At 49.7% G+C, this 11099-nt stretch overlaps 1 protein-coding gene across 1 annotated transcript; it reads right to left on the minus strand.

Moving 5' to 3' along the window:
* Window positions 1-6268: 6268 nt before the first annotated feature.
* On the minus strand, window positions 6269-8387 carry LOC124686552. Its single transcript, XM_047220481.1, has one exon. The coding sequence runs from the start codon at window positions 8347-8349 to the stop codon at window positions 6427-6429; it is 1923 nt and encodes a 640-aa protein (XP_047076437.1). The 5' UTR covers window positions 8350-8387; the 3' UTR covers window positions 6269-6426.
* Window positions 8388-11099: the final 2712 nt, after the last annotated feature.

Consider the following 11099-nt stretch of genomic DNA (forward strand, 5'->3'; position numbering starts at 1 on the left):
CAAAACCAAAGTACTTTGCCCCAACGAAACAAGATGAGGTTGTCAATCTCACCGGCTTGCTGTAACAAATGATTAAACGTATCGAGTGGAAGATGATTGTTTGCAAGAAAATAGTAAAACACAATTGCGGTAGATTGTATGCTATGTAAAGAATAGGACCGGGGTCCACAGTTCACTAGAGGTGTCTCTCCCATAAGATAAAAGCATGTTGGGTGAACAAATTACAGTCGGGCAATTGACAAATAGAGAAGGGCATAACAATGCATGTACATGATATGATAAATATAGTGAGATTTAATTGGGCATTACGACAAAGTACATAGACCGCCATCCAACTGCATCTATGCCTAAAAAGTCCACCTTCATGTTATCATCCGAACCCCATTCAGTATTAAGTTGCTAAGCAACAGACAATTGCATTAAGTATGGTGCGTAATGTAATCGACAACTACATCCTTAGACATAGAATCAATGTTTTATCCCTAGTGGCAACAGCACATCACAACCTTAAAACTTTCCGTCACCGTCCCGTGTGTCAATGAAGGCATGAACCCACTATCGAGCATAAATACTCCCTCTTGGAGTTAAGAGTACAAACTTGGCCGGAGCCTCTACTAATAACGGAGAGCATGCAAGATCATAAACAACACATAAACAATAGATTGATAATCACCATAACATAGTATTCTCTATCCATCGCATCCCGACAAACACAACATATAGTATTACAGATAGATGATCTTGATCATGTTAGGCAGCTCACAAGATCCAACAATGAAGCACAACAAGGAGAAGACGACCATCTAGCTACCGCTATGGACCCATGGTCCAGGGGTGAACTACTCACTCATCACTCCGGAGGCGATCATGGCGATGAAGAGTCCTCCGGGAGATGAATCCCCTCTCCGGCAGGGTGCCGGAGGCGATCTCCTGAATCCCCCGAGATGGGATTCGCGGCGGCGGCGTCTCTGGAAGGTTTTCCGTATCGTGGCTCTCGGTACTGGGGTTTCGCGACGGAGGCTATTTGTAGGTGGAAGGGTAGGTCAGGGGGGCTGACGAGGGGCCCACACCATAGGGTGGCGCGGGCCCCCCTCTGGCCGCGCGGCCCTATTGTGGCGGCGCCCCGTCGCCCCACTTCGTTATCTCTTCGGTCTTCTGGAAGCTCCGTGCAACAATAGGACCCTGGGCGAAGATTTCGTCCAATTCCGAGAATATTTCCTTACTAGGATTTTTGAAACCAAAAACAGCAGAAAACAGCAACTGGCTCTTCGGCATCTCGTTAATAGGTTAGTTCCAGAAAATGCATAAATATGAAATATAATGTGCATAAAACATGTAGGTATCATCAATAAAGTAGCATGGAACATAAGAAATTATCGATACGTTGGAGACGTATCAGAGCTCTTCGGGGAGCTCCATGCGGGTCAACTGGATTTGTTCCGTATCAATTTTGGTGAAATCATTCTTCTACCAAAAATAACTGGCGCGGAATGTATTCAACAATATAGACCTATATGCCTGCTTAATGTTTGTTTTAAATTTTTACCAAAATTGCTACGATTACACTTAATTCAGTGGCAGAACATGTGGTCCGCCCGTCCTAGGGTGCGTTTATGCAAGGTCGACAAATCCTAGATGGTGTTGTCACTTTGTATGAAACAGTTCATGAGATACAACGAAAAAACTGAATGGGGTTATTCGCAAGATCGACTTTGAAAAAGCTTATGATAAAGTTAAATGGTCTTTTCTTCAACAAACACTCGGGATGAAAGGATTTTCAGATGAGTGGCGCGCTCTTATAAATAACTTTGTTTCGGTGGAAGTGTTGCCATTAAGGTCAACGACCATATTGGTCGATACTTCCAGACGAAAAAAAGGTTTGAGACAAGGGGATCCCCTATCTTCAATGTTATTTAATATTATGGTGGATATGCTTGCTATTATAATTGAGCGCGCGAAGGTTGATGGTCATATTGAAGGGGTAGTGCCTCATCTTGTGGATGGGCGATTATCTATTCTTCAGTATTGCCGATGATACAATTCTTGAAAGATCGAGATGTCGCCTAGAGGGGGGGTGAATAGGCAATTAAAAACTCTTACGGATTTGTCTTGTATAAGTGCGGAATTAAACTATCGTTTAGTTTACAAGCACAAACCCTAGATATGCTAAGCTCAACTAAGTGTAACAATAACAACTAGAGCTAAGCAAGATAGGCACAAGATATATGTAGCACAAGTGATAGCAAGATATATGTACTTCAAGCACGATGGCTATCACAAGGAAAGAGAGCTCGGGTATAGAAATAACCGAGGCACGCGGAGACGAGGATGTATTCCCGTGTTCCCTTGCTTTGCAACAAGGTACGTCACGTTTGGAGGAGTGGAGGTCCCACGAAGGATTCCCCGCGCCACGAAGGCTCACCCTATTCTCCGAACCACACCCACGAAGGATAATGGCCCTTTCCTTATGGTTAGCTTTTCCTCCGCTCCGGAGATGGCAAGCTCCACAACCACTTCACAAGCTCCACGAAGGAGAAGCCCGGGCCTCTTCACAATCTTCTTGAAGAGATCACCGGAGCACCAACCGCCAAGCCAACTAGGAGGTCTCCCTCCAAGAGTAACAAGCTCACGGTCTCTCACTCGAACTAATCGTGGTGGAGAGCTCAACACTATGCAATGATGCAAAGCAAGAACACTAGAGGTGTTCAAGTCCTTCACTCTCAAATCCCACCCAAACAACAAATGCTAGGATGAGATTGGAGAGGAAGAACAATGGGGAAAGTCAACAAAAGACTCCAAGATCTAAATCCCAAGAGTTCCCTTCACTTAGAGGAGAAATGGATTGGTGGAGGCTGTAGATCTAGATCTCCTCTCTTAGATCCCTCAAGAATGAGCAAGAATCATGGGGGAATCAAGAGAGAGAGCAAGTTTTCAAAGGCAACAATGGAGGAGAGAGAATGGAAGAACTGACTCAGCCCAAGGTGGAAGAAGGGCTATTTATAGCCCAAGAGAAAATATAACCGTTGGGGAAAAGTTGGGCTGAGTCAACCATCGAGGAGGCCGGTCAACCGGGCCTGAGGCCGGGCCGTCCGGTCTAGGGCCCGGTCAGACCGGGCCACAGACCGGACCAGCCGGTCCAAACCGGTCGGCAGGCCGGACCTCGACCGGGGTCACTTTGCGTCGTCCAGAAGCTCCTCCGGTTGGCGCCCGGTTGGCGACCGGTTGGCGACCGGTCGACCGGACGGCACGCCGGGCCCGCCGGTCTGTAGGCCGGCTGACCGGGCGGCAGACCGGAACCGGCCGGCGCATGGGCAGGTCCGGCCGGGTCCCTGACCGGGAGAGCAGGAAAATATGTTTTACTAAAACTGTGATAACTTTTGTGTCCGGACCCCGATTGACATGAAACCAATTTTGTTGGAAAGATAACGACGAATAGAACCCCAACAAAATAGAAGATTCTCCTCACAGGATATTTTTAGATGTTTTTAGAGAGGGAGTCTCCCACCGTCAAGAAACGGTGAAGACGTCCAAACTCAAAAACGCAATAGAAGATGCATGCGGATTCCGTTTTCGATGAACTTGGGCTTGTTGTAAAGCTAGCAACAAGCTCAAGAACTTCTCACAGAGAAACACCAAGAAGCAATAGGGATATGCAAAGTATGCAAATGATTGAGCTCCCTAAGACGATGCGATCAAGTTACCCAACCGAAATCCCCTCTTGATAGTGCGGCTATCTATCCTATAATCCGGTCTCCCAACAACCACCTTGAGACCGGTAAAAGCAAAACCTATCAAGGTCATACCTTTGCCTTGCGCATCCCGCTTGATCTTGATGATAACTCTTCAAGCTCCACTCAAGCCGGAATGCCTCACTTGATCATCGTTGCTTCGTGAAGACTCACAAATGCTCCCCCATACACCATGATGGGAAAACTCCATTGATGCACATCTTCACATGTCCATTATCGCCACATGGACGGCAAGCTTCAAGTATGTGATCCACTTGAGATGCTCATCTTGAACTTGCCCAAATCCACCTTGTATCTTCTCGTACTCACTTAAGATAGAGCATGGCTAATGTTGAGTTCCACATAAGAACTCCATCTTCATTTCTTCTTCTTGATCATATCATATATATATCTTCAAACCGATGATCTTGATGCCAATACACAAGGTATATCTTTTATCTTCATGGCATCCATACTTGAATCCAACATATGGAGTACAAGTAGTACCTATGGAATATTCCTTCATATAAACTCAATGAAAACATTAGTCCATAGGGGTTGTCATTAATTACCAAAACCACACATAGGGGCAATATACCCTTACAATTCTTTTTATGGATCACGACTTGGAAAAAGCATGAAATCTCAAGTTAATTCTTACAGCATTCGAGTAATTGTCAGGTCTCAAAATTAATTTTCATAAAAGTGAATTGTTCTTTTTTGGTGAGGCCAATGACGATGCCAACCAATATTCCGAGTTATTCGAATGTGGTCTTGGCTCCTTTCTAATCAGCTATCTTGGTATTCCGATTTATTATCGGAGACTAACGTTGGCGGAATGGAAACTCGTCGAGGAAAGACCTCAGAAGCGTCTAAGTAGTTGGAAAAGCAAATTACTGTCCCTTGGGGGGAGATTGGATATCATAAATACAGTACTTACGAATATGGTACTGTATATGATATCTTTCTTTCATTTACCCAAAGGAATCTTACATAGATTAGACTATCTACGTTCAAGATTCATTTGACAAGGGGATAGTAAGAAGAAAAAATATTGGTTAACGAAATGGAGTGTTGTTTGCCGTCCAAAAGATCAAGGTGGACTTGGTGTTCATGATCTTGAAGTTAAGAACATGGCATTGCTAGGTAAATGGCTGGCCAGGTTATTAACCGAGGATAGTATATGGCAACAACTATTAAGGAAAAAGTATGTGGGTTCAAAAGCAATATCCTAGGTCTATTGAAAACCCGAAGATTCTCACTTTTGGGCTGGCATTATGGCAACTAAGAAGCATTTTTTTCCATTTAGTTCGTTCTTCATAAGGAATGGGGCGGAGATTAGATTTTGGGAAGATAGATGGTTGGGAACAACTACTCTCCGAGAATAATATCTAGCTTTGTACCATATTGTTCGTTATAAGGGAGACACCTTGCAGAAGGTTATGGAAACTTTTCCTCCCTTCATGACGTTCAGACGTGGTCTAATTGGCCTCCGTCTGTCTAGCTGGAATGAATTGCTACATAGGTTAGCTTCAATACAACTAGCTCAGGGGACTGATGAATTCTGATGGAATCTTACCAAAAACGATGTTTTTTCGGTAAATTCAATGTATAAGGCGCTCACCATTTCCAGTCAATCGATTGTTAATGATACATACATTTGAAAGATGGAGATACCACTGAAAACGATAGTCTTTACGTGGTACCTTCGTCGTGGTGTGATTTTAACCAAAGACAACCTTGTTAAACGCAATTGGCATGGTTGTAAGAAATGTGTTTTCTGTCATGAAGATGAGACAATAAAACACCTTTTTTTCAACTGTCGGTTTGCTAGATCTATATGGTCAATCATTCAGATGGGTTCTACCTTACACCCGCCTCGTAGTATTGCAAACATTGGCTAAATAGGATAGATACTAGGTATAAAACACTTATCAGAGTGGGCGCGATTGTAGTCGTATGGACGCTTTAGCTATGTAGGGGTGACAAGGTTTTTAATGACAATAATTCTTCTCTCTTGCAGGTTATTTATCAATGTACGGCTTTGCTCCGTTCATGATCGTTATTTCAATGCTTGGAGGACCTCTTTATGGAGGTATCTACACGGTTGGAAAACACTGTTAGAAAGTTTACTTCCCAACATGGGTGGTTGCATATTAGGCGGATTGAAGCTAATGAAGCTTAGTCTACTTAGCTTTTTTTTATCTGCCTTTATATGTATTTGTTTTCAGACTTGATACTCAAACGGCTTTGTGTATCTTAGTTATGCAGAGAATGAAGGTAATACGGAGTACTTGAATATTTTGAGTAATGAAGCATCCTTTATCAAAAAAGATGAAGGTTTGCTTGGAGTACTAGGTTGTTTCTCTAGCCTTTCACTTGTTGGACCGATTCACATCTCGTTCTTCAGTAGTGTGAGATTGCCAAATCCTCCAACGAATAACCAAGAATCAAGGCATCATCTCAGGACAGAACAAAAGGAAAAAAGAAACCGAGCTAGTACCCACCTCGTCAGGAGAAGAGGTTCGCACGCATCGAGATGTTGAAAACTTCTTAAAATTTTGTTTTTACAAACCTCTTCAAGCTGGAAATGTGGAGAGAAAAAAACTCAAAGCTGGAGATGCTGGATTCAGCAAATTCTCAGACAGGCACCACACCATCAACAACTCATCACGAGAGAGACACACCACCGACTACTTCAATCGAACACGCCGAGCTCGTCATATTCCGGTCCGGCGATGGACTTCTCCATGACCACCCTCGGGGAAACGATGCCGCCGCCGTCGAGGAACAGCTTGAGCATGTTCTTGGAGAACCCGCTGACAAGCGCCACGCCCTTCTGGCCGGACATCACCGGCATGGCCTTGGAGTCCCTCAGGTTCCAGAACACCACCTCCGGCACCACCGCGCCGTAGCCAGCCTCCGAGAACTTCCTTACGATCGCCTCGTAGTCCGTCTCCCACGGTTGCGCGGACGCCTGGTCGAACTCCATGTCGCTGAACACAAACACACGCCGCACCATTTTCTCCGCCGGCAGGCCGGCGTCGACGGCCACCTCGAGGATCTTATCGAACACTGCCTGGAAGTCGGTGTTCATGCCCCAGTCCATGGTGCGCACGAAGCCAGTCTTCTCGGAGAGGGTATCGCCGGTGATTCTGTGGATCTCCGGGTGCTCGCTGAAGGTGACCACGCGGCCGCGCCACGGCTCGTCGCTGAGCTCGGACACGAGGAGGCCGAGCGCGACGCAGACCTCCATGGGCAGGCCAGACATGCTGCCGGACACATCGCACACGGCCAGGCAGTTGGTGAGCTTGCCAAGGGCGCGCATGTCATCGACCATACGCTGCCACTGCAGGTCCGCCACGCCGCCGTCGTCGCCGAGGGACTCGACGATCTGGTGCGGGAGCAGCGCCCCCGCGGCGATCCGCTTCTTGCCGGACTTGACATCGGCGAGGTAGGCGTTGAACCGGTCGGCGTCGTGCTCGAGGAAGAGCTCCTTGTAGTTCTTCATGGCCACGGACGCCACGCGCGTGTACACGACGGATTCCCAGGCGCGCGCCGAGATGAAGACCTCGGGGAGCTGGAGCGCGCGGCGGAGCGGCACGATGGCCGTCCTGCGCAGGCGCTCGCGGGCGCGGTACGCGTAGTGCGCGTCGGGGATGTCGTGGGCGAGCTCTGGAGAGGATCCCCTGGGGAAGAGGCGGCGCGCGACGGCCTCGCAGAGGAGGGTGGAGCGGTCGTAGGACGAGTCCAGCGACGGGCACCACTTCGCCGCGAGGGAGAACTCCCGGACCTTGCCGTCGGCGAGCTTGCGCATGTCCTCCGCGAGGAGTTGGGCGAACAGATCGGCCGTTCGGTCGTGCAGGGACCGGTACATGGAGTCGCGGCTGTACATCTCCACGGCCCTCGCCGCGGCGTTGGCCTTCTTGCTCCGGCGCGACGCGGCGGCCGCGGCCGCGAGCTCGCGGTCGCGCGCCAGGCTGGCCGCGACGCGCTCCTCCGTCGTGCCGACGCGTGGGGCGCGGTCCTCGCGGCTCGGCTTTGGGGTGCGGAAGACGCGGAATCGGCGGCGGCGGCCGCCGAAGCCGCGACCCTCGGCGCGGAGGCGTGCCTTCTTGCCGGGTGTCCTCGTTGACCTGCCGCCGTGCACGATCCGGTGGAGCAGCTCGGGGAGGTCCTTGAGGTACCCGAAGGCGGCGACGGTGGCGGCGTTGCGCGCGAGCGTGGCCGGGTGGTGGGCGTGGAGCCAGAGCGCGGCGGCGTAGAAGCCCTCGCGGTCGGATTTGCCGGAGCCCCGCACGCCGCGGAGGTTGGCGACCAGGCGGAGCGCGGTGGCCGGGTCGGCGGCCCACGCGGCGGCGAGGAGCGAGGCGACGGAGGCCGCGGGCGTGCCGGGCACCACGTGGAAGAAGAAGTCGAGGCAGGGGTCGCCGGAGGACACGAAGGTCGGGGAGCACTTCTCCGTGAGCGTCTTCCCCTCGCCGTCGCCAGTCTCCTTGCTGAACCCGGCGTGTAGCAGGTCCACGAACGCGTCGACGGCCTGCGGCGCCTCAGCCGCAGCGGCGAGCGCCGTCGTGGCATTTCGAGCCTCCGGTGGGCCGACCAGGGTGTAGCCGGCCATCCTGACCAGCGGTGTTGTGTTGTTTTGAGCGGGCTTGGGCTTGGGCTTGGATTTGGGCTGCGGGGCTTACAGTTGGGTTTGTCTGTGAGAGAAAGAGGAATGGAGACGGAAGATATAAATATGGCACGAGGTTCCGTGGCAGTCAAGGATGGTTTAAGGTCGGTGAGACCCATGAACCGACTAGAACCTCGCTATCGTGTTCCTCGCCGGCTTGTTTGTTCTCGAAGGCAGCCATGTGGCACTGCAACTCAAAGCCAGATCATTGACCTGCTAGTTTTTTTTTTGTAAACATAAAATATACTATTAAGTTAGCCGTCTCATTAAAAAACGTTTCAATCTTCCTAAACTTTTTCTTAATAATCTCATTTACCTACTGGTTGGTTGTATATCCGTTAGGAAAATGTCTAACGCAAACATTGAACTCGTAGACGCTAGCTAAATCAAACCCTCAATTTATAATCCATGAAATTGGCACACAAAACTCTCATATCTAGGTCTATTTTGATTTGAACCCTGGGATGTTTGGCACACTGAGAAGGGAAAATTGGAACCATACCATTAAAAGATCACATCTTTAGAAAAATACCATCGGAAGTTTTGGACTTAGAAAAATACCACCCAAAAGCTGTTCCCTTGCTGCTTTCTACCATCACCGTTAACTTGCCGTTTCCTTGCTCAAAATAACGTTTGAAGATATATAACATCACCATTTCCCAGCCGTTCATCTCCAATTTGAGCAGCTGTATTCCATCCCAATTTTCAGCAACATTTCAACACCAAAACTTAGCAGCAGTAGTACAGTCGGATATAACAAGACATATGCACACAACTTTCAGCACCACATTGGGATATATAAAAGCATCTGCACCGGGGAGCCCAATAGCAATTTGGAGGTCGGCGGTAAAATTGGCCTCACACCGGCACACCCAATAAAATCATCGGCAATCCTGTGCCGGCTCCTTCACATGGGGTGTCGAAGGGGCGCGGCGGCACCTCGCGCCACGTCGGACTTCGTATGTGGGCCCGAAGCGGCGCACGCAGATGCCGCCGGAGGAGCGCCGCCACATGGAGTGGGCACCGACTAGCCCGGAGTTGCGCCGCGTCTTCCAACAGGAGCGCGATGTCGAGGTCGCCAGGTCCGCTGGCCTTGACGTTGGGCGGTTCAACCGCACTGGCCGCCGGACCTGGTGGTACGGCCGAGACATCGACGTGACGATCGCGGCGTACGGATACCAGCCACGGATCCACGACGTCGATCCACCTCGCTAGCCGCTCTTCTTCCTGCAGGCGCAGCGCATGGCGGCGCTGCCTACGCGCGCACCAACACGGGCGGCGTCGAGCGCTTCTCGATCTGGTTCGTCCCGGTCCGGCGGCCGGTGCCGTACGCGAGGCCATCCGGCATCGTCGTCATCCGCGACGGCCCACGAGGCAGTTCCTCCGCACTGGCGAGGAAGGACGGCGCCAGTGAAGAATGAAGTGAAGAAGGAGGCGCCAGGCTCACTTCCACGAGGGCGCCTCGACCTTCGCCGCCCCAAAGAGGAAACTGTGCACCCACCATCGCCGCCGGCGAAGAAGTGGTAGGAAATGGAGCTCGAAGCCCAGGCGGACTACCGCGGCCACGACGACCCGGAGGACACGCTAGAGCAGCACGGAGCACCTGCTCCGTTTGGAAGGCGGAGATGTGGTCCGCCAAGGACTCCGACAACTTTATCGACCTCGTCACCGCTCCTTCTCCACCACCGACGCCAAAAGAGGAGGACTGGGAGTTCTCCGATGACAGTGGCGACAGCCTTCAACTGCCTTCAACCGTTAGTTTATTTTTTTGTATTCGCCGTCTGTTGTACAAAGTCGCTAGAAATCGAATGAAATATGCCGTCTTTTGCGTTTTCAAATTTTTCATTTTTATTGGGGACTCCGTTTGAGGTGCGCCGGTGGAAATGCTAACAAAAGGAAATTAGCAGCCCCACACCTAGACATATATAACACATCTTAGACACAAAGTTCAGCAAAAGTAAGAGCTAATTGTTCGTACTTTGTCCACGGCATGACGGTTCCATCCTCAAAGATCTGGAGTACTCAGCAAAACTAACAGCAGAAAATGCGCGTCGCTTAGGGCATGTACAGTGGTTTAGACAGATGATGTCTGTAGTACTACTACATGTCATCTATAGACAATAGTATAGACAGTGTGTACAACGATACGTCCGTAAGTTGCTCTATTTTTAGCCATAACCATATGTGAGTATAAGTTACGTACACTCTCCATACAATAGCAAAATCGCAGTCTGTAAGCTGTCTGTAAGAATGCTACAGACTGTCTGCAACTTGACAGACAGCCCTCACTCTCTCTCCTCAATCTCTTTCCTCCACATCATCAAAATCACATATAACCACCACTTACAGACAACTTAGTCAGCACCATTGTACATGCCCTTAGTGGTCTCCGTTCGTCCTGGGCAGGGTGAGTTGCGTGCGTGTGGGCTGCGTGTGTTGTGTGCTGGGATGGATTTAGTCTTTCTTTCCCGTATGTAACTTGACCAGTTTGTTTTAGTTGACGTGCAGCTAACGGTGGTGGTAGAAAGTAGTAACGGGGCTAGATTTGGATGGTAGTTTTCTAAGTCCAAAACTTTTGGTGGTATTTTTCTAAAGATCTAATATTTTAATGGTATGAATCTAATTTTCCCCACTGAGAAAGCCACGATCTCAACGGGATTATGGGGTCCTCTCACTAGTAGTGGGGTCCACATATC

This window comes from Lolium rigidum, chromosome 2 (assembly GCF_022539505.1).
Source record: "Lolium rigidum isolate FL_2022 chromosome 2, APGP_CSIRO_Lrig_0.1, whole genome shotgun sequence".
Classification (NCBI taxonomy): domain Eukaryota; kingdom Viridiplantae; phylum Streptophyta; class Magnoliopsida; order Poales; family Poaceae; genus Lolium; species Lolium rigidum.